This window comes from Ictalurus furcatus, chromosome 15 (assembly GCF_023375685.1).
Source record: "Ictalurus furcatus strain D&B chromosome 15, Billie_1.0, whole genome shotgun sequence".
NCBI lineage: Eukaryota > Metazoa > Chordata > Actinopteri > Siluriformes > Ictaluridae > Ictalurus > Ictalurus furcatus.
The window spans coordinates 7,050,887-7,073,334 of record NC_071269.1 but is presented as its reverse complement, the minus strand read 5'-3'; the positions used below and the strand labels follow the sequence as shown (position 1 = coordinate 7,073,334).

The 22,448-nt window shown below is 38.8% G+C and overlaps 1 protein-coding gene across 4 annotated transcripts; it reads left to right on the top strand.

Annotated features, from left to right (window-relative positions):
• Window positions 1-542: 542 nt before the first annotated feature.
• pfkfb2a (6-phosphofructo-2-kinase/fructose-2,6-biphosphatase 2a) lies at window positions 543-20,679 on the top strand. Of its 4 annotated transcripts, XM_053642855.1 has the most exons (17): window positions 543-744; window positions 1,184-1,223; window positions 2,177-2,278; window positions 3,054-3,179; window positions 3,300-3,396; window positions 4,021-4,087; window positions 4,446-4,520; window positions 5,355-5,411; window positions 6,630-6,754; window positions 7,316-7,523; window positions 8,453-8,599; window positions 9,811-9,915; window positions 10,221-10,350; window positions 10,948-11,010; window positions 12,279-12,343; window positions 17,445-17,627; window positions 18,118-20,679. In XM_053642855.1, exons 3-17 carry the CDS (start codon window positions 2,215-2,217, stop codon window positions 18,148-18,150), a joined length of 1,545 nt encoding a protein of 514 aa, XP_053498830.1. In that variant the 5' UTR covers window positions 543-744; window positions 1,184-1,223; window positions 2,177-2,214; the 3' UTR covers window positions 18,151-20,679. The 4 variants fall into 4 exon arrangements, 3 of the variants coding, with proteins under 3 accessions (XP_053498830.1, XP_053498829.1, XP_053498831.1); XM_053642854.1 differs by lacking the exon at window positions 1,184-1,223; XM_053642856.1 differs by lacking the exon at window positions 1,184-1,223 and having other exon boundaries at window positions 17,445-17,644.
• Window positions 20,680-22,448: the final 1,769 nt, after the last annotated feature.

Below are 22,448 nucleotides of genomic sequence, written 5' to 3'. Positions count from 1 at the left end.
CATTTTCATCTAAAAGTAAAACGAGTGTTAATTGGTTCATTATTATTCATTGGTTTTGGTTTACTTATAACATTAAACAGCCAAGGCCGCATCGCAATTAAATTAAAATATTATTTATATATATATATATATATATATATATATATATATATATATATATATATATATATATATGTAATATTTATGAAGAATAAATATAAATAAAAGTATAAATAAACAATATTATAAATATTATTATAAATTCAATATTGATATTATGATTTTTTTAAAAATTACATGTAATTTTTTTAAATGAAAGCATTAAATAAGTAACACAAATCAGCAGGAAGCAGTGCAAGCTGTTCTAAGAAATCCACACCAAAACAAAAATGCTAAGGGTTGATTGACGTGCTTGACAGCCAATCATCAGAGCTCGCTTAAGCACGCTCGAAAAATATCCAGTCATAGTGCACGAGCTGGAATGTTACTACGGTTGCTATGGAGATGTGAGCGCCTTCTCAACTGTCCAGCCAATCATAGCGCAGGGGGTGGGACTTGTCAGAGGCACCCATCATCCCGCTGCGGTACTTCCTGAAAGTAAAACGAGAAGCTGCGCGCGCGTCTTATTAAGCTTTAGTTTTGTTTATAGTGAAGCTAAGAAAGTGAGAACACACTGACCCGACTGTGTGTGTGTGAGTGTGTGTGTTTTATTCGGAATGAGGTTATAGAGATAACAGTTGAGTTTAATTCTTTCCTGCAAGCAGGGTAAGTCAGTATTTTTAATGTAAGCGTATGTCCCAGCCGTTACAAATGGAGGCAACCTGCGGAATATAAATGTCCTCTGTTTGTTATTGACATTTGGTGTCCTGAATAGAGTGTAATATAATAAGGGTTGTTATTATATTATATTATATTATAGTATAGTATAGTATATTATAGTATATTATTTATTAGTTAGGGTCGTTCAAGGTGCTTGAACTTGGCTTTTTGAAATTTTAGTGCTGGAAAACCTTGAAAATATGACATTTTTAAAAATCTAGTGGTGCTTATAAAGTGCTTGAATAATAAAAAGTCAATAAATACGTAATCGCTAAAAACCTGTTTATTTTCGATAGAACATTAATACATTCCTTTCACTCAAAATATGACTCCCTGTTAAAGCCCCTCCCTCTTCCTCCTCCCCCTCACCCCTCCCCCTCCCCAGTACTGCCCTGCGAGCGCGAGGTCCAGTTTACCTGCCGCAGGTACACCCCTGTCATGATTATGATTATGTTAAGTCATGATTACGACATAGTAATGCGCTGGAACGAGACAATTAAGTCATGATCATCACATTGTAATGAAAGGGAACGAGATAATTAAGTCATGATCATGACATAGTAATGCGCTGGAACGAAATAATTAAGTCATGGTCATGACATAGTAATGCAAGGAATTGAGATAATTAAGTCGTGGCATTGGTTTACTGTAATAATGTGTGGGAAAAAGATAAGTCATGACCATAGCATATTAATGCACAAGAACCAGATAACTGAGTCATGACGACGACTTAGTAACGCAAGAGAATGAGATAAAGTCATGGTGACTTCGTAACATGAGGGTCGAGATAATTAAGTCATGGGCACAACTTAATAACACAAGAAAACGAGATAATCAAGTCATGGCCACGGCATAGAAATGCAAGGAAATGAGATAATTAAGTCATGGAATTTATTTAATAATAGGCGGGATGAGATAAGTAAGTCGTGGCCACAAAATATTAATGGGCAAGTTATGACCAAAAGTTAATAACATGAGTACATGAGGTAAATAAGTCATGCCCACGACATAGTAACACGCTAGAACAAGATCACTAATTCATGGCTGTAACGTAGTAATATATGGTAGTGAAATAATTAAGTCATGTCCTTATCTTAGTAACATGTGTGAACAAGACGATTAAATAAATATTGCATTAAGAATGTACTGGCTTAACAGTTGCGCTGTGGTTCCTAATAATGATTATGAATGAGGTTTTTGGGGAAAATACCTACAGCACTACAGTGATTAAATCAGCCTGAGCTGGATGCTGTGTGCTTTAATGAGAGCAGCATGAATTAGTGACACAAGAGTGAAAAAAAACAAACAGTCAGATGTGATTTGATGTCAAATTCATCAGCGACCCATATGACCACATCTCTGCTGTTCCTGTTTGCAGCGTAAAAGTGAGGACACGCCCCTTGGTGGTGCAGCAGCATGCAAAGAGCCATGGAGATGAACAACCGGAAGTGCGAGCCAAGAACCAGCGAGAAGAAATGCTGTAAGTGAAACCATGTGTGACTGGTGATATGATAAATTTTCCGTGAGGACATGTTTATTTAACATTTATGGAAGGAGTCGTCGGTGTCAGCCCTTTGGTAAAGTGCTGTAACTTTACCACCGGACTGCAGCTATACTGCAGTTGTCATAGCACCGTTTAGCAATATGCAGTATTATTTCCGTGGAGTCAAGAAAGGAAGTCTGTAAGCTGATGTCTGCATGACAGGAAGTCAGACAGTGAGGAACGATGCTGAAACAGAAAACCTTTAGAACCTTCACAGCACAGACTCCAGAGTGGATGACATCTGATAGCAGGAAGTAAAGAATTCAATTTGGCCGTTTTAATTATTCCCAAACCTCACATTTCAAACGAATAAGCCACTCGAAATTGAATTTGAAAGCAAACACAGATGCCTCGTTGCTGGGTAGCAGCTTAGTGGACTTTTGTCCCACGCGTACCGGGTGTGTGGGACGGAAAACACACTTTTCGCTTCCGTGCCTCAGAATGAAACCTTAACGCTGATAGGAAACCTGAATGCTCGGCAACCCTGACTTTAAGGAGACGATGAAACATTCAATTTCTGAAGCGGTTTTAGGAGAGAACAGGAAGCGATGACCATATAAGGAAGAACAGGTTTTAGGAGAGAACAGGAAGCAATGACCATATAAGGAAGGCGGATAGAGAAAATATACAGAAACAGAAGTCCCGCCCACAGAAATAATGTCACGTTGTGGAAAATGCATATGAATTACTGTTTTGCACTTATTCTCTTCAGCGTGGGCGTCCTACATGACCAACTCGTCCATGCTGATCGTCATGATCGGCCTCCCCGCCAGAGGCAAGACCTACATGTCGAAGAAGCTGACTCGCTACCTCAACTGGATCGGAGTGCCCACAAAAGGTGCTCGAAAAATGAATTATAAAATTTTAAAAATGGAATCAATCAATTGTAACCCTGCATTTACATGAGATTCTGACTGCTGTGTGTGTGTGTGTGTGTGTGTGTGTGTGTTCCATGCAGTGTTTAACCTGGGCGAGTACCGGCGTGAGGCCGTGCGCTCATATAAATCCTTCGACTTCTTCAGACACGACAATGCCGAGGCCATGAGGATCAGGAAGTGAGGGAGCGACCTTTTAATGTTCCACATTATAACTGTACATTTAATAGCAAAAGTATTGGCGCCCTCGTTAAGCGATCGCGTCCGTCCAGACTTACAAGCATCTACAAAGCGAACTCGAATTATTATATGTTATTATGTGCAGTTATAGGAAAACAAGCAGCTGTGGAGTGGCGCAATGAAGCGGCGTTGCTGTTACCTTCCTGAAGTTGATTATTTTCCATCAGCAGCATGTCGCAAAGTGTTTTATTCCTCTTGTACTACAGCTGTTTCCCAACGATCGGTTACGAGAACGATACGTCATACTTTTTATCCCCTTCGTAGTTACTTTAATGCTGTGAAACGAGTTAGTTCCTGTTATCCCTTGATTATGGCAACTATAAACATTCGTTCTGTCACCTCTTTTTTTCCCATCATTTGTTAATAAGACAGAAAGCAGCTTCTCGTGTCACCGAGAGAAAAAAAAAACCCACAAAGCGTAAACTCTTCTGTCGTGAAGATGTCAGAAAACCTGAAGTCTACAAACGTATAAGCCTCTGTGAATGAGCTGTTACTCGTATAGTAACGAACGATAATGGAGTTTGAGTCCTGGGTATTGATTGTTTGCTGATTGTGTCTCCTCAGAAAGTGCGCTCTCGTGGCTCTGCAGGACGTGAAGAGTTACCTAAACGACGAGGGCGGACAGATCGCCGTGAGCTTCCCGTTTACTTTAAACTGCTCTTTCACTGCTATATTTCTCTATATCACATCTGTCAAGCATATAAATGTGTAAAAATAAATAAATAAATCATGAAAATGCTACTCGATTCCAGAATATTAAATACTTTCCCCCCTTAGACGTCAACCGAGAACGCGCTCATGAACTCTTATAGATAGTTGGATAATAAAATTGAGTAGAAGGAACAATCCAGGTCATATTGTTTCACTTTATGAAGTTTAGTCTTGTTCCTGATTTTATTTTCATCCAGATTTCGTCCACTGAGATTTTATTATTATTATTTTTTTTAAACAGCATCGTGAAGTGATCTCTTGCGTTTACACGTCTGCAGGTGTTTGATGCCACGAACACGACTCGAGAGAGGCGAGATCTCATCCTGGAGTTCGCCCAGGAGAACCAGTATAAGGTCAGAGACTCCTATGCGTTTTTACAGTCAGCTTCAAAATTATTGGTGCCCTTGGTCCATACATTAAAAAAAAAGTTTAAGCAAAAAAAATGGCTTCGTGGTTCAATTAGTAAAATCTCAACTCATTTCATTTAAATCAATTCATTCTAAGGCAAATAAAAACCTTGTTTATAAATTTTTTTTTAATGTTTTTTTTATTAGCAGCAAGCAAATGAAAGTGGTTACAGCTTGAATCACCTTTAGCTACTCAAGGGATTTTTGTAGGCACATATGTGACCTGGAAAGAATAACAGACATTTTCGCTAAAATTACAAGCGGAAAGGTTTCAAAAGTGTTACACAAATTGGATCTATTCGGTCAGAGTTATTGGCACTCCTGCATTTTGTAATCTGAGACTACACCCTTTAATTTAGAAGCACTCACTTCAGATCCCCCAGGGGTGCCAATAATTCTGGAGCTGTGAATTCTTAAATAATTAAGAATGCTTTCTTATACAGCATTTTAAATACCACTGAGGCCTAACGATTACAACTTAGAAATGACAATATAAAATAATTGATTTGATAGCTTTCACGTTTTGTTAAAAATGCATATATTACAGTAATGCAAAGAAGCGCCACATTGCCTGCCTTTATACACAATATATCGTAATGTGTATAACATGTGCACTTGTTATGTTGTTGGATGTTTCTATAGAGTGTCAGTATCACAAGTGCCATTAATACGGTGGTTTGTTGCGTGAGCGAAAGGAAATGATGAAAGAACAGGCCGTGAAATGACAACGTCAGACTGTTGTTTGTGTTCTCGTATGAAAACTTTGCTCGTTCCTTCCAGGTGTTTTTTGTCGAGTCGATCTGCGACGATCCAGATGTCATCGCTGAAAATATAATGGTATGTTTACTGCACTGAACGAATCTCTGCACGGCTCTGAACTAAAACAGTGACGTACTGCATAATTAATGGGAAGCTTAGTGATGTCTGTGTGTATGTTTATGTGTACAGAATCATGGATAGATAGATAGATGGATAGATAGATAGATAGATATTAAAGCTCCTTTTCAAATCCACCCTTAGAAACAATATTTACGGCTCATAATTAAACCTAATTTAAAGTATATTTGTTATTGCAGTTCAAGAGATATCCAGTAGGCGACGTATTAATAGTGTATACTGATGAAGCCACAAATAAACTGAAATCAGATATGAAACAACATATAAAACATTGAGCATATACATAAATATGACCCAAAACATCAGATTTTCACAAGAGTCCTAAAAGTAGACAAAGACAACCCAATTAAACAAATGAGGCAAAAATATTATACTTTGTCATTTATTTACTGAGAAAAACGATCCAATATCGCATATATGTGAGGGGTAAAAGTATGTGAATGTCTAGGAATAGCAGTTAGTGTGAAGGTGAAATTATAGTCAGGTGTTTTCAATCAATGGGACGACGATCAGGTGTGAGCGAGCGCCCTGTTTTATTTAAAGACCAGGGATCTATCAGAGTCACAGCACAAGTTTGTGGAAGTGTATCATGACACGAACAAAGGAGAACAAGCAGTTCATTGATGAATCCCACAAACATTCCAGAGTTTAAGCTGTTCTGTTCTGAGGAACGGGATAAAATTCCTCCAAGCCAATGCGCAGGACTCATCAACAGTTAGCTTAAGCATTTAGTCGCAGTTATTGCTGCACAAGGGGGTGACACCGGATATTGATAGCAAACTTTCACATACTTTAGCCACTCACAGATATGTAATATTGGATCATTTTCCTCAATAAATACATGACCAAGTATAATATTTCTGGCTACTTTGAGCGCTTGTGTGAAAATCTGATTGATGTTTTAGGTCATATTTATGCAGAATATTCTAAAGGGTTCACAAACTTTCAAGCACCACAGTAGGATGTTATCGTTGATTAATAGATGTCGTTATAAAGTAGCTTTGGTCACATGACCATATCTGTATTCGGATGACTCATAACAAATGATGGATGGATGGATGGATGGAAGTAATATGTTGTTAGCAAATAGAATTTATAATAAGTTATGTAAAATAAGATCACGTAATAAACGATGAAATCTACTTTACTGTACGCCAGGACGTGAAGGTGTCGAGTCCGGACTATCCCAAGAGAGACCGCGAGAGCGTCATGGAGGACTTTCTGAAGAGAATCGAGTGCTACAAAGTCACATATCAGCCATTAGACCCAGACCAACATGACAAGTAAGAACGTGTGTTTGTTGGTGTAGTGTTGAGATTTGACCAGCAGGGGGAGATAAAGATCACGTGTCCACGTGTACAAGCTGCGATTTGTGTTTTCATCTCAAGACTCAGGCCAGTGTGTGTGTTTCCTCCAGTTGTGGTTATTGTGAAACAGTTGGTTTATCCAGTTTTACTCATTTTCCTGGATTTATTTGTGGGAATAGGGATGATTTGTCTCAGTGTATCACTCCTCTTCTCAATAAATCTTCGGATAACTAAAACAGAAAGCTCAAGGGGACAGGAAGCAGTCAGATACGATCAGAATTCCAGAGAAGAGACTCCCAAGCCTTTGAAGACATTCATATTTTTATGGGCTGTGATTCATCACACACACACACAGACACACACACGCACACACGCAGTGATAACCACATACACAGACAAGCCGGATTCATTAGACTGAACATTTTAAAGCTCAACAGGCAATAGAGCTGTGTTTATCCTCTTTACACATGATCCAGCAAATAATTAAATATTATACGTAATGGAAAACTTGAAAAGAAATCAACGTTGTGTTCGCAGAGAGCGCTCTTTCATCCAGGTGATCAACGTAGGCCAGCGTTTCCTGGTGAACCGCGTGCAGGATTACATCCAGAGCAAGATCGTGTACTACCTAATGAATATCCAGGTGCACAAACACACCATCTACTTCTGCCGTCATGGAGAGAATGAACACAACGTGCAGCGTCTGATCGGGGGCGACTCGGGCCTGTCCGCTCACGGGAAAGAGGTGGACGATTGCATTCACCGAAACACACACCATTCCTCATAGTCTTCTTTAACGTTCTGCTAGTGTTATATATTATTATTATTGTTATTACAATTACTAGTTTATAAGTAGCACAGTTTTCATATTTCCGAATGGCTGAAGTACAGAGTGAGAGTGAAAAATAATAAATAATATAAGAAATAAACAGACATCGTAATTCTTATTAAGCCGTCAGTGACATAATCCTATAATGCATTGTTCAGTGGTAATAACAGTTTCGTTGTTGTGCTTTGGGTAGATGTTTTTGATAGGTTGTCGCCCTCACATTTAATATCATGACCAGCTGTGACTGGAATAACCTCACGTACCACTTGTAAAGATAATCTCATCAGAATAAAGGGCAAAATATATGAAAGTCCTTATGGTTCAATCAGATAAAGCAGGATTGTTTTCATCCTTCACAGTCAGAGTGACATCAGTTAATCCCTACCGTGAAACTAGCAAAGCCCCGACATTGTTACTCAACTCAGCGAGGTTTAACGTAGCTTAGGAAACTCTGACACATGTAGAGTAAGACATCATGTGCGACATTTCATGCACTTTTACTGCTGAGCTACTGAATTCAAACACAGGTTCTGAATTTTGTGTACATACACATACTACTGAATAAGAGGAAATGAATACGTCATCACTGTACTGGTGTCAATCCTGAATTCAGGACATCAGGAAATGATGTCATGGTATTTATTATTCACGTTACTACGCAGATCTGAGTCGTCTGCGGCTGGGTAAACGTATTTAACCACAGTGTTTTTACTCCACTAATAAGCTGTGGTGTGTGAGGGGGATTAGTATTAGTGTGTAACTACTGAGTTGGGTCTGAACCAAATCCGACCATCTGGGTGTGATTGTGTGTGTGTTGTGTGTTTATTGTGTGCGTGTGTGTGCAGTTTGCTGTGGCTCTGCGAAATTTCGTAGTGGACCAGCAGCTGGTGGATCTGAAGGTGTGGACGAGCCAGCTGAAGTGCACCATCCAGACGGCCGAGGCTCTAGGCGTTCCATACGAACAGTGGAAAATCCTCAACGAGATTGATGCTGTGAGTCAGAACGCCTCCACATGACACCTGCTACAGCCATTTCAGACCCTCTACAGGGCGAGGGCTCTAACAACGCCTCCATGTTTAACAGGAGTTCTGTGTTTAGTAAAGATTGGGCATGTATTAAGTGTGAAGCAGGGGTTTTCCATGGGTTTTATTCTCTCCAAGAGTTTACAAAAACTTTCATAAGGGTTGTAAGTTTACCAGCGCATAACTAAGATTTTTGCATTTGCTAAAGTATTTTAAGGGTTTTGCTAATAGTTTTACATTTATTATTACAGTGAGTTTGTAGCGAGTATGTAGCGAGTTTACAACAGGTTGACATCAGGTTTATAGCAAGTTTACAGTGAGTTTACAGCAAGTTTACAGCGAGTTTACATCAGGTTTATAGCAAGTTTACAGTGAGTTTACAGCGAGTTTATGTCAGGTTTATAGCAAGTTTACAGTGAGTTTGCAGCAACTTTACAGCGAGTTTATGTCAGGTTTATAGCAAGTTTACAGTGAGTTTACAGCGAGTTTACATCAGGTTTATAGCAAGTTTACAGTGAGTTTACAGCAAGTTTACAGCAGGTTTATAGCAAGTTTGCAGCAAGTTTACAGTGAGTTTGCAGCAAGTTTGCAATGATTTTACAGCAGTTTTATAGTGCGTTTGCAGTAAGTTTACAGCGAGTTTATAGTGAGTTTAAAGCAGGTTTACAGTAAGTTTATAATGAGTTTACAGCAGGTTTATAGCAGGTTTATTGTGAGTTTACAGCAGGTTTATAATGAGTTTACAGCAGGTTTATAGCAGGTTTATTGTGAGTTTACAGCAGGTTTATAATGAGTTTACAGCAGGTTTATTGTGAGTTTACAGCAGGTTTATAGCAGGTTTATAATGAGTTTACAGCAGGTTTATAGCATGTTTATTGTGAGTTTACAGCAGGTTTATAGCATGTTTATTGTGAGTTTACAGCAGGTTTCTAGCAGGTTTATTGTGAGTTTACAGCAGGTTTATAGCATTTTTATTGTGAGTTTACAGCAGGTTTATAGCATGTTTATTGTGAGTTTATAGTAGGTTTATTGTGAGTTTACGGCAGGTTTATGGTGAGTTTACAGCAGGTTTATAGCATGTTTATTGCGTGTTTATTGTGAGTTTAAAGCAGGTTTATTATGAGTTTACAGATTTATAGCATGTTTATTGTGAGATTACATGGGTTTTTTGTTGCTTTAAGGGCATCTGTGAGGAAATGTCCTACGACATGATCAAGCAGAAGTATCCTGAAGAATTTGCTTTGAGAGATCAGGACAAATATAATTACCGCTACTCAGGAGGGGAGGTGAGCATCACCAGCACTGTTCCCGTGCTTTATTACTGTAGAAACAGAAATAAACACATTTTTTATCTCTGTGTGTTAAGGAAAGTGTTGAGTTGAATTTGTTTCTGAACGACAAGGACAGTTCTGCTGCTGTTGTGTCTAATGCATATCTGTACAGGAGACACAGTTATCTTTTGTTTATACTAGGCTTACACAATGCTATATAGATAATATAAATACATTTATAGATAAATAGAAAAACATTTAATAATCTTATTGTTTGTTAAGAGGCTGACGGCTATTTTTCCTCCACACGGTTGCTGTAGTCATACCAGGATCTGGTGCAGAGACTTGAGCCGGTGATAATGGAGCTGGAGAGGCAGGGCAACGTGCTGGTCATCAGTCACCAGGCCGTCATGAGATGCCTGCTCGCATACTTCTTGGACATCAGCGCTGGTCAGGATCTGTCTTACCCATAAACACTCAGAACTGATCAACCATTCACACTGATGTGTGTGCATTCACCTCTCAGTTCTAGGACATTTGCATAGACATTTGCCATGAGGGCTCTTCAGCAAGGGTTCTGTGTTTACTCAGGGTTCTGTGTTTACTCACAGTTTACCAAGGGTTCTGTGTTAACTAACAGTTTACCAAGAGTTCTGTGTTTACTCACAGTTTAACCACGGTTCTGTGTTTAGTAACAGTTTACCCAGGGTTCTGTGTTTAGTAACAGTTTACCCAGGGTTCTGTGTTTACTAACAGTTTACCCAGGGTTCTGTGTTTACTAACAGTTTACCAAGGGTTCTGTGTTTACTAACAGTTTACCCAGGATTCTGTGTTTACTACCGGTTTACCCAGGATTCTGTGTTTACTAGCAGTTTACCAAGGGTTCTGTGTTAACTAGCAGTTTATTTTAGAAAAATAATTCTGAAAGCCCTGAGCCTTCAGTGTCCTTCAGGAAGATGTTAGCTGATATTTTCCTTGTGGGCATGTCCTTCTTGCACCCCACTGTCTCTGTTAGGGTTCTAATGTAGACTGTGGTTTGTGTTCCAGATGACTTGCCTTATCTGAGATGTCCTCTTCATGTGGTGCTGAAACTCACCCCTGTGGCTTACGGTAAATAGTTTTGTTTTGTTTTATTTACTGGGACAGTGCCGTTATTTGAATCACTTGCTGTTCACTGCATTTCCTGCAGCTCGCAGATTCACTGTCCATTAATAAAGCGTTTGAATATTTGTAAAGATGAATTAAGTATGGAATAAAGTCAGGGATAAATGAAGCAGCAGTGTGAGATAGAAAATATTGAATTTTAACCACACTTTCGTAAAAGATTGTATCTCTCCTTTCATTCGGATTGCAACTACATCCTCTGCCACAAAATTTCAGTGGGCTTGTTTCCATCAGCAGTATGTCTTGTGTCTGTGGGCATCTGGACATTGGGGACCTGAGATGATTGAGACAGCATTGTGGTTCATTTAACCTTTACTCTTCGTGCTCTTTTGTCTTTCCAATGTCTGTGATTTACGTCATTTGAGGTGTACGTTCTCTCGCATTGTGAAAACACACATTGTGAAATTTTTTGCAGTTGTAATTTTCCATGAGCAGCTTTATATTAAAAGAAGAACTTCAGTATTGCGAATGATTTCTTTCAGGTTCCTTTCTGAAAGGATCTTACTATTTTAAGGGAAAAACAACAAGTTATTTTTAACGGCCTAACGCATTCCTGCTGACGTGATTGCAAACACAGTATATGGCCATAAGTATGTGGACGCCTGACCACTCGTATGTGGTGTGTTGAGAATCTTACTCCAAATTTATTTATTCTTTCCTGTTATAATGCGCTCCACTCTTCTGGGAAGGCTTTCCACTAGATTTTGGGGCATGGCTGTGGGTATTAGTGTTCATTCAGCTGCAAGAGCATTAGTGAGGTTGAGGTCAGGCACTCATGTTGGACGAGGAGGCTCTGGTTACAGTTCATCCCAAAGCTGTTCAGTGGAGTTGAGGTCAGGACTCTCGAGTTCTTCCAATCCAAAATTGGCAAACCATGTCTTCATGGAGCTTCGGGTGCACTGTGATGCTGGAACAGGTTTGGGCCGTTTAGTTCCAGCGAAGAGGAATTTTAAATCTACAGCGTACAAAGACATATACATCTATGTGCTTCCAACTTTGTGGCAACAGTTTAGAGAAGAACTACATATGGGTGTGATGGTCAGGTGTCCAGATACTTTTGGCCTTTTAGTGTAATTTTCATATGCTAAACCACTTCATTAAAAAAAATACACGATGAAATGTACTGCCTGCGAGTCGTCTTTATATTATATCTCTAAATTTTAAAGAAACGAATGTTTATTAGCACTGAGTGTATTCTTTATTAATATTTGCAGGTTGTAAAGTGGACATGTTCGACCTGAAAGTTGAAGCTGTGAACACACACCGGAACAGACCACTCGTAAGAACTTTGTTTGTTGTTGGGTTTTTTTGTGCTCTTTTTGAGAGGTTGATGAAGGAACAACGTTTTATAGCTGTTATAACGTAAGTGATAACTTCGTTTTGTGGACGTTCCACAACATTAAACGTAACTCCATATAACCAGATTAAAAAGTATTCATTGTATATTTAATAAATATAATTATTAGGGTTGGAAATTCGCCAGAAGATGTATAAAATATTTTAGGACGTGCTGGTAACAGTAACTCTGCTATACAGTATGTGCATGAACACTGATCGGCCATACCTTTAAAACCAGTGTCAGGTGACATGAACAATATTGATTATCTCGTTACAGTGGCACCTGTCAAGGGGTGGGATATACTGTATTAGGCAGGAAGTGAACAGTCAGTTCTCAAAGTTGATGTGTTGGAAGCAGGAAGTGTAAGGATCTGAGAGACATTGACAAGGGCCAAATTGTAATGGCTAGACGACTGGGGCAGAGCACCTTCACCTGCCTAAACAGACCGAGTACACCCCTTCATGGTGATGCGCCCTGACACACTGCAAACATTGTTCAGGGACGGTTTGAGGAACATGAAAAAGAGTTCGAGGTGTTGACTTGGCCTCCAAATTCCCCAGATCTCAATCCAACTGAGCGTCTGTGTGATGTGCTGGACAAAAACAAGTCCAATCCATGCAGGCCTCACCTCGCAACTTACAGAATTTAAAGGATCTGCTGTTAACGTCTTGGTGCCAGATCCCTCAGCACATCTTCAGAAGTCTTGTGGAGTCCATGTCTAGACGTATCAGAACTGTTTTGGCGCCACAAGGTGAACCAAGACAATATTAAGCAGTTGGTTTTAATGTTAAGGCTCGATCAGTGTATAGGCAGCACATTCGAGATACAAACTTCTCGCCACTTTAATGAGGAATCTGAGTGTCCTGTTATGTCAACGATTCAGATGTTTGTTGTATTTAGGAAGTTCCTGATTGAGTTCCATTCCGAGAATAATTCCATGCTACGGAAGTTAGTTAATTACAGCATTTTTTCATAGTACATTTAGTCCAGTCAGGTGTTATACTACTTATCGTGATTTTATAATCATACAATAATATATGATAAAATGTGATTCAATAATATCATAATTATAATGACATCATTGTAAAAGATGTATTGACGTCATTCGTGTTAAGCATACCAGAGTAATCCCTGGCCTAATTTAATGTACTAGTTACCTCAGAGATTCCCAAAGTATGCTTTTAGATAAAAACGTGTGAATCTCACGTAGTTGACTGTAAAATTACAGTAATGGTAGTAAAAAAAAACCCTAAATAAACTGCACCCAGGAGAGCATGGATGTTGCTGGCTAGTTACTAACAGTTGTTATAGCTAGCTAAACTCGATGTGAGGACATGTGCACACTACACGACTTTAAGCAGTTGCTTAAGATCAGGTGTTTGGTGTTGTAAGGATGTGCATACTACACGATCGCTTGCAGACACACTGACTGCACTATCTTTCATCTGGAAGTGCACCCTCATCCACAAATATATAATGTAATATTATAACTATTTTTGTTGAGAAACAAGAAGTAAGAGAAACTTTGGTTGAGAGAACTGACTGTTCTGCAAAGAGAACTGGAGGTGTAACGAAAAGAAACGCAGCTATTTATATATAATATATATATTATATAGTCCGCCTCCAGGAATTTTGGCGTTTGTTTTTTTTTTGTTGGTTTTTTTTCTGTGGTACACCACGGCAAATAATTTCTAACACAAGCAATTTTATTGCGCTTCCATTTTGTGCTTGCACTCCAATACTTAGATACGAACGATAAACCGGATTCAGGGATCTGCTGCGCATTACATCAGATGAATTTGATTTCCTCTCGTCGGCTGTTCCTCAGCGCTGTTCTTGCTGACTAGTTGCGAAACAATTCACACGAATCATTAGAATATGATCGAAAGTAATGGTAACCTCAGTAAATCGCTCTAGGAGGACCGAAATTATTTAGCGACCGGGAAATCAGGGGCAAAACCTGTGTAAAGTGCGCTAAGTCTCTCGAGAACATTGAAAAATTGCCATTTTTAAACCTTGCGTTCTGTCTGGGTCGAAATGCCTGCGTTTTACATTTTTACTTTTGAAGCATGCTGGACATTTAAAAAAATAAATAAATAATTCAACATGAAGGATAAGGAATTTCTTCATTAGGAATAAAATGCTGAAAGTTGGTACATGAAATGTGAAGGTACTGTACTGTAAATGTGGTGTGTGAGAGTGTGTTTGTAAGCTTGTTAAGGGATTTATTTACTTATTTATTTACTTATTTATTTATTCAGTGACAACCTGCTGAAACAAGTTCATTACATTTTTCCCAGTCATATAATGAGATGTTCTGGCCAGGATGTGGCTCTTGAGAAACCCAGTAATGGTGAATACTTTTCTCGAACAGCACTTTCCTGCTGGATGGTGGTTTGGCAGATTACCCATAATCCTCCACATTGCTGCTATTTCCACATTGTCTAACTAGGGCGACTCTCACATGGCTTCCCGTTCACTTAACGTGCAACTTAAACAGGATATAACAGTGGAGCATCTGGCGAATGGTGTAGAAAGTTTCCTCTGTGTGTGTGTGTGTGTGTTGGTTGAACATCGTCTGGTATGCTGTAATTTCACTAACGATTGAAGTATTGGCACACTCGATTGCGTCCACAGAAACTCCTCCTACTTTGACGGGAAGGTTTACAATACAGGAAAGCGACAAAAACGTACAGATAGTCACTGGTTCGTATTTGTCGGTGGAGAAGCGCTATACGGAATTCACGAGTATCTGAAGCGATCAACCAGCGATTGGACTTGAGGTTCGACTTTGGTTCCTAGGTGTGGTGCAGTTTCTCTTAGCGTTAGTTTTTTTGGGGGGTTTTTTCCCCTCAGTGTGGGTGTATAGGCTTGACCGCAGTGACTATTAACATAGCACATAACACTGGTTTATGTGTGCAAGCTCCCACAGTGACCCTTTAAAAACATACACCACGAAAATAAAGTGATAGTCACGAAAAATGGAGCTTGACACAGCTGATGTTCATCACAGCGACATGTTGTAGAAAAACACACATAAAACTCTGGTCTATCCCTCTGTCCTCCAGTGTAGAGGGATTCAGCACTAGATTTATTAGCTAACCCGGAAACCTTGTTTTAAACACGGTAGCTGTGTTAATGTGAGAACGAAATAACTAGTTAGTTAAGTGCATTAATACAGACTCAGTTAGAACATCTCAGATGTAGCGTTCTGTCCTCGCTTTGTAAAACATCGCGAAAGATACGATTCAAATCCGGGTAGCGTCTTAGTTTTCTCTTGATATGTTCTGCACCGCTTCTTACACTGCATTTTTATTCTCATTTTTGTCAGTGTTTCACCCAAACCCGCGTGATCCTGATTCTGGATAGATCCGGATGGATTCGGAACGAATACCGTGCGCTACAACATGAGGGTCGAGTTGAAGTTTAAACAAAGTGTAGACAACTTTGAAAGGAAAACTTTCATTTAGTGACGTAAATTAGTAGTAAGGTTCATTTCCTTTCTCTTGTCGTTCAACAACTGGCACCTAGACATAAAAAACAACCAAAAAAAAAACCGAATAGTCTGGACACAAAACCCGTTCAGTGTGTTTCCAGCCTCAGCCATAAACATGCCTTTTCCCTCAGACTTCAAGGTCCTTTAAACAGAGCTGGTGCAGTTTCTAACCGCTGTTGTGTCTTCTGTGCTGAAACAAAAGGCAGACAGACAACTGTTAAGCATACAGCTGTGACCTTCACGAATTGCTTTCCTCTAAACACTCCATTTTAGACATGTTTACTGCAGTAAAACTGACACCACAGTGAAAACCAAGGTGAACGTTAAAGCCTCTTGGAGACAAGAACGTAAAACAGAAAAATGTCTTAAAGACAGTCCAAAAGCATCAGAGTTGGATAAAGCTAACAGTGAAGAATTCTTAGAAATTAAATGTCTTTCAAAATGCTTACAAAGCATCCGGTAGGTATTTAGTTCGTTTTTTCTCCCCCAAAGTAACTTCAGTTATAATAAAATTTCAATTTGAATTATAATTAAACTAGAAACAGCACCAGTGTGATACCCAAGATGGATATCGTGCCAGTTAGGGCTGGGTGAAAAGACATCGATATCATGATCAATTTTGTCACAATAACTCTTTTCTAAGATATCATCTACACTTCATGTTTTAAAAAAAATAATAATTCCAAACTAAATTAATTTGAACAGACACAGCCAACGCAATAAAATAAATAAATAAAGAGATATGGCTGTATATTTTTGTTATTATTGATTTGTATTATACGTCTACTTTACACTTTATTACGTTTTCAATCTAAAAGTTTTCTTGTTTGTTTGTTTGTTTGTTTTTTCGCAAGATTTTAACTGAATAACAAAAAAAATCTGTGGTTTTGTGTAAGTCATGTTTTTAGCTATACATGTTTTCCCTGTTTTTTTAAAAAAAGTGCTTAAGTTGAATAGTCTGATAGTCAAGGATTCGGTATCAGTCATCTCTAAATAAAACGAATAAAAGATGTCTGAATGACGTGTAATAACTTGTTATAATAAGGTAATAAAAATAATGAATAAAAAAAATATAAAACGGAATAAAGAATGAATGTAAGTCTGGAAAAGTACAACACAAGAGAGTTCAGAATTACAAATAAATTAAAGAATAAATAAATTTATATACGTACAAGATCTTTCATACATAAAATGCAGCTTGGGATATAATAATACTGATACTGCTACTAATAATAATATAAATCGTTAAGAAGAAGCAGGAGAAAAAGTAAATGTGAATTAAATAAAAACTGAATAAATCACAGTGGTGTAAAAGAAAAACACCCTCTTTTACGTTTTTTTTCATGTAGTTGTAATGTTGACGCTGGGGTCCTGCCAGCGTCTCTTTCTGACAACATTTCCTTCAGGCCTTTTTTTTTCTCTGTTTGTTCCAGACATAGGGAACATTGTTTTGTTGCCAGCATGTGCTCTTGAAAATGTTTCCTTGCGTATATCACCGGGCATCGGCGTGCCCTTCTCCTCACCCTAGCTGTTCTCTGTGTGCAGGCCAATAGCAAACAGGAAGTGATGGTGAGGAGGAACAGCTTCACTCCCATGTCCAGTCAGGACCAGGTGAAGCGGCCGCGGGTCTTCAGCGTCGGAAACCCACCCTGCACCCCTCTGCCTCCGTCGCTGAGCTCCACAGACGTCTTTGAGGCGCAGGAGAACGACGAACTCGCTGAGAAACAAGTTTGATTTCTTACTCTGTATGCCTACACCTATACGTGTATACACGAGAGAATGACAAGCACACACACACACGTGCGTGCAAAGATGCAGATTACATTGTTACATTTGTATTTTTGCTACATTTTCTCCCAGCATTTTGTTGCTATTTATCTTTAATTACTCTCCTTCGCACGTCCAGTTGTTAAGTGTATAAACAACTTGGAAAACTTCTAAGTCTATAAACAACTTACCTTCACCCGAACAGAACGCAGTTTTTCCTCTCTTTATCCCAAATGTAATCAGTCTTGCGTCTAGAGGTAGTCCATTAGCTTTGCATTTAAACAGCACAGTTTGGTGAGGATCCAAAGCAGAATCAGACCCAGGCAGGAAGGAAGGTGGAATACATTTCCTGTCTTTCAGCACTGACTGACACTGTTTATGTTTTGATAATGTTTGTTGAGCCAGATGTGTTCTTTGAAGGTGAGAGTGGACTTTCTGTTGTGGTTCACAGGAAACACTGAATTGGTCGAGTCCTGGAGATTGAGACGATGGACAGAAGCGTAGACATGCAAGGGCGTCAGTCTCTACCTGAATGAGTCAGACTCACACCTTAAACCATCTTGCGTCCATAGCCAAGCCCAGAAACTCTGTGCGTGCGTGTGTGTGTGTGTGTGTCTGTCTGTCTGTCTGTCTCTCTTTATGATTGGCTCAATTAAAGAAATATCTTTAACTTTAATTTCTCAATTAAAGAAATTCAATCAAATCTACACACTGTTCTCATTAGCCGACATGTTAGCCAACACGTGTTTGGTGTCTGAGGTTTGCTACAAGACTAACATTGCTTTTAACAATACATGGAGATAAATACATCCACAAATCTTCATATTCTTGCTTCAGACATCGATATAAGCCACGTAATCGTGTCGCAATAGCAGAGGAAGTCTGTATTTGTATAACGGATTTTTAAAAAAAGTACGACATGCTGTCTTTGTTTATAAACAAACCATTTTGAATGGTTGGGAAAGTGCTGTGATACTACCCCAGTGTTGCTGATTATTTTCCTATAACAGCATGCTCTAGAAAGTGCTTTAGTCTTTACTTCGACTCCAGCCCTATAGTGGAAACAGGAAGTGATGTGGATGATAATATTTTAAATTTCATTCTGTTTCTATGCACTTATTAATGACTGAAGAATGAATATGAGCATTTTGGCTTGTATTCAGCTCCAGTGCAAATCTGAAGATGTAATCAGACACCAGACATGCCTTGGATAATCAATTCTTTTTGCGTTAAAGGTGAAAGTCTCTTTGGATCAGTGTTTGCCAGGAAATTAGACATATATGTCGCTGTACCTTTGTGCTCAGTGGTGAGTTGATTGTGTGACCTTTCCTTGTTTTATAAGGTTATTTCATTCCCAAATTGAATGATTTATGTGTCATTAGGTCAGTGTAAGAGGTACTCCAACCCACTATTGAATCCTCAGTCTGTAACCATGTTCATGTGCCATGTTCATGTGACGCTCTAGCGGGATAATGAGTCAATCAGGACGCATGTGAGCTGCATTACCAGTCTTGCTAATCCTTTTGGGCACTAATCCCAGAAACTCAGATGAGAATGTCTTACACAATCAGAATGACACAACAGTGATGCACCTTCCTTCCATTTACTTTAAAAAAGAAAAACAAATGCTCAATTTTCCTTCAGAACTGAATCCGTCTCTTGCATGGATGCTGTTGAACTCTGTATTGCTTTGTACCACTGATATCATTTTCTGTGCCTTTTAACATTAGTAAAAGGGGCGTGGCCTCTGTCCCTGCCAGTCCACCGTCTCCATGACTGTAGTGTTGCAATTTAACGGCATCGTTTTTTTGACCTCAAATCATTCGAGCTGCAAAGTGGGGGAAAAAGAAATTCACAAATGTTTGTCTTTTGTTAGCAACAAACTAGCTAGTTAACGGTGATAAGTGATCAGTGTGAAAAGAAATCTAAAAAGGGAATGGATGTATTGTGTGATTGCAATTACCGACTCTTGGGGCACAATGAAAATAATTAACACCCTTAATTTTTTCCCATCCATCAAGCTCTTGTTCAGCAGTTTCTCCATTCTTTTCTTCATCGTCTGTTAGGCTTGTGTGATACTGATGTAAAAATTGGCGTCTGGTAACATAATATAATATAATCAGCGATAAGCGTCACTGGATATCGTGGCAATCTGATGTCTTGTAGGGACAGCCTGTAAAGGATCTCGCTGAGTTTTTTTGTGTTTGTTGCAGCCAAAAATGCTCGATTGTGCTGCAGCTTTTTTTTCTTCTCAAGATTTGCAATGCAATTCCTGGAGTTTTTTGGTAGAAAACTACTCGAATTGGCGAAATCGCAATCGCAGACAAAAGTCTTTCGCTGTGATATTTTTTTTGCTTAACGAGACCTTTTAGCTGTACTCACGTTCGACGCACGTGAATCGAAGAATGCATGTCGTGATGGCGTCACATAACGTGTCTTGGCCCAAATCTGCGGTACTTTAGAAAACTTTAGATACTTTAGTATTGCAGAGTTTCTTGATTTTGCGTTAATTCCTGCGATCGTGAAATCCTCGAGGGACCTTGTAGGGACGATAATATTGTTGTATTGCACAAGCCTTTTGTCTGTCTGGTGATGGAACATCGAGGTAATATTATATCGTATTATATGTTATATTGTACTTTCCCAGCACTGTTCTGATCTCTGTAAACACTGGATTTTGTGTCTGTCATATACAACCACCAGTACCACCGTCCTCACTCACAGGAAGTGTAGAAATGTAGATAGTGTCATCAAAATGTCAGTGGGAATAAACTTTTACTTTCTTGCAAGTTAATTTAAATGCCTTACTGGAATACCAGCCTCAAGCCATAATTTTATTGAATGTTTTATTAGGAGCCAACCACCGCAGGTGCGTAGGCACCTATAGTTTTTATTTTACACGCTGACTGTAATTTCTTTCTCGGTTGTTTTGCTCAGATATATTTATTGCACATTCTGTGGTTTTCTCATTTTATTACTTTTTGAGGATTAAAGTGCCGTGGCTTTTCAAGTATGGTTTTTCAAAATGTGTATTTTGTTCCTCAATCTTTCCATTCAGTGAATTCTGTGATTAAATTCTTATGATATAAAATCAGTTATCAGTACGCTTTTTATACACCACAGTTTACAATTAAATGCTTATTTGAAGACGTAATATAAATTTTGATGTTAAATTCATCCCGTATAAGAGGTTCTATTTAGTGCACAGACAAATATTGTAAAGTTTAGTGCTTTGCGTTGCATTTAAATTTAGAACATAGCTTACGTAAGGAATACAACATGAGGTGTGTTGATATAGGAAATCGATCAGTGACATGAAGTGGAGTTACTGTTAACACTCCAAAGTTGTTTTTGTTTTTTTTTTAAATATAAAGCTCTTTAGCACATCCTGAAATGTTTTGTTCCGGTCGACTTAAAGAATGCCGTGCAATTTCTAGTTCAACTTAATGTCTGTGAAACACATTAGTTCCTGTTATCACTTGCATTATAGCAGCTGTAACTGTTGGAAAACAGAAAACGTTGAAAAATACTTTATTTCAAAGCTTTGACACTGGATACTCCTTCCATAAATGTTAAACGTTGTCTCACTGAAAACTTCACCATATCAATAGAACAGAAGTTACTATAGAAACGATAACATATTTAGAACAAGCGTGTTAAAAAAACAACAACAGTGATTTGCAGCTACACTACTGTCAGATCTGCTCGTGAAACGAAATCAAACCAGGCAAAGCAAAAATGTCCATTTCTCTCTGATTTGGACTTGGGAAAAGGATTAATGGGAAAGAAGGTGCCCTCAATTACAGGGTTTCCAGAGAGTCACTTTGGTCCCCTGAGTAAGGACCTTATCACTAGTATTGGATTCATCCTTGTATGTCATTTTCACTGGATAAAAGTGTCCACCAAATGGAATACATGTAACGTACACCATTAACGTCATACACATGAGAAACTTGAGATTTAGCATTTTCCCTTATGACAAACTCACCACTTTACCACAGTATGTTTTAATCACTATGCTAGATTGGCTCAAATGACCAATAACATCCAGCAAACGTTTCCATCTTTTGTAAAACTCTGATTTCAGAAGGTCAAGGCAGGGTCTAAAACCGGGTCTGTTTAGGAAACACTTCAGAAAACCACTACAGTTTCTCACATAGCTACTGGAGCCAATAAAACCAAACAAGGTCTGGCTTTGAACCGTGCTTTTCCATCTCAGAGCCAGCTTCCTTTCAGTGCCAAAACAACACAGCCTAATTATTTACGACCTCATTTTCTTCAGACAGACTGAGACGTGGGCATTTTATGTCTGTCATGAGCTCAGGAGTGGCTTCTGATACCCATTTCCTCATGAGCGTCTTTAGAAGGAAAACAATCTGGAAGTCGAAAAAGGCCACTAAAGCACAAAGGAAGCATGTGTTTTGATGTTAAATGTGGCATTAACAGCAATATTTATGATGGTCAACCACAAAATTTACATAAAGCGGTAAGGGAAAACATTGCTAATTGTTAATGCGATGTGATGGAAACATGTGGTACCTGCTAATGTGTTCGGTTTTGTGATTTATTTGGGATTTATGCCGATAGCGTGACATGAACGATATTCAGTTTTATAGTGTGTAGGCTAAAAGTGACAGTATGTGCATTCACATGGGCATTACAACAGCATTTACAACAAGAAGGTGGAGTGGGATGTGTTTTTGTGGAAAAGTTCTTTACTGGCCACACAGTGAGTCAGCGCAGCATTCATGCTGATCTTATTGCGCTGGAACGCTTCCCAAT

Excerpts from the sequence above, each read along its gene's own strand:
- pfkfb2a (XM_053642854.1), top strand. The coding sequence starts at position 2,215 with ATGCAAAGAGCCATGGAGATGAACAACCGGAAGTGCGAGCCAAGAACC. Across the intron at positions 3,180-3,299 it reads GATCGGAGTGCCCACAAAAG|TGTTTAACCTGGGCGAGTAC; the intron begins GTGCTCGAAAAA and ends TGTTCCATGCAG. Across the intron at positions 7,524-8,452 it reads TGTCCGCTCACGGGAAAGAG|TTTGCTGTGGCTCTGCGAAA; the intron begins GTGGACGATTGC and ends GTGTGTGTGCAG.